We start from the raw sequence: 289 nt of genomic DNA, 5'->3' as shown, positions 1-289 counted from the left end.
CGCCAGCCGCGATGCGATTCACCACGCCTTCGTCCAGCCGCCGGATCACGCCGGCCATGGCAGCACGGCTCGGCCAGCTGCCCGGCGGTAGGGGCGAGGAGGTAAAACGGCCCCGAAAAGCGGGCGGGCCTCTGAGGGGAGAGGAGAGGGCTGGGGCTGCTGCCTGGGGGGGGGAACGCGGAGGCGAGACTTTGGGGGGGCCCGTGAGCCAGCGAGAGACGGAGGAAGGGCAGGAGGAGCTGACGGGGCAGAAGAGGAAACAGAGGGACAAGGGTCGCCGGGGGACACC

At 71.3% G+C, this 289-nt stretch overlaps 1 protein-coding gene across 1 annotated transcript in view; it reads right to left on the bottom strand.

Annotated features, from left to right (window-relative positions):
* The window catches only part of LOC104469681 (DNA mismatch repair protein Mlh1-like), a 4,793-nt gene extending 4,735 nt beyond the window's left edge, over positions 1-58 (bottom strand). Inside the window, exon 1 of the mRNA XM_010084276.1 lies at positions 1-58. This exon is cut by the window's left edge and continues 58 nt beyond it. Coding sequence (XP_010082578.1) covers positions 1-58 — 58 coding nt within the window.
* Between the last annotated feature and the right edge of the window lie 231 nt (positions 59-289).

Source organism: Pterocles gutturalis, unplaced genomic scaffold, assembly GCF_000699245.1.
Source record: "Pterocles gutturalis isolate BGI_N339 unplaced genomic scaffold, ASM69924v1 scaffold37790, whole genome shotgun sequence".
Lineage (NCBI taxonomy): Eukaryota > Metazoa > Chordata > Aves > Pterocliformes > Pteroclidae > Pterocles > Pterocles gutturalis.
This window is presented reverse-complemented; position numbering and strand designations above follow the sequence as displayed.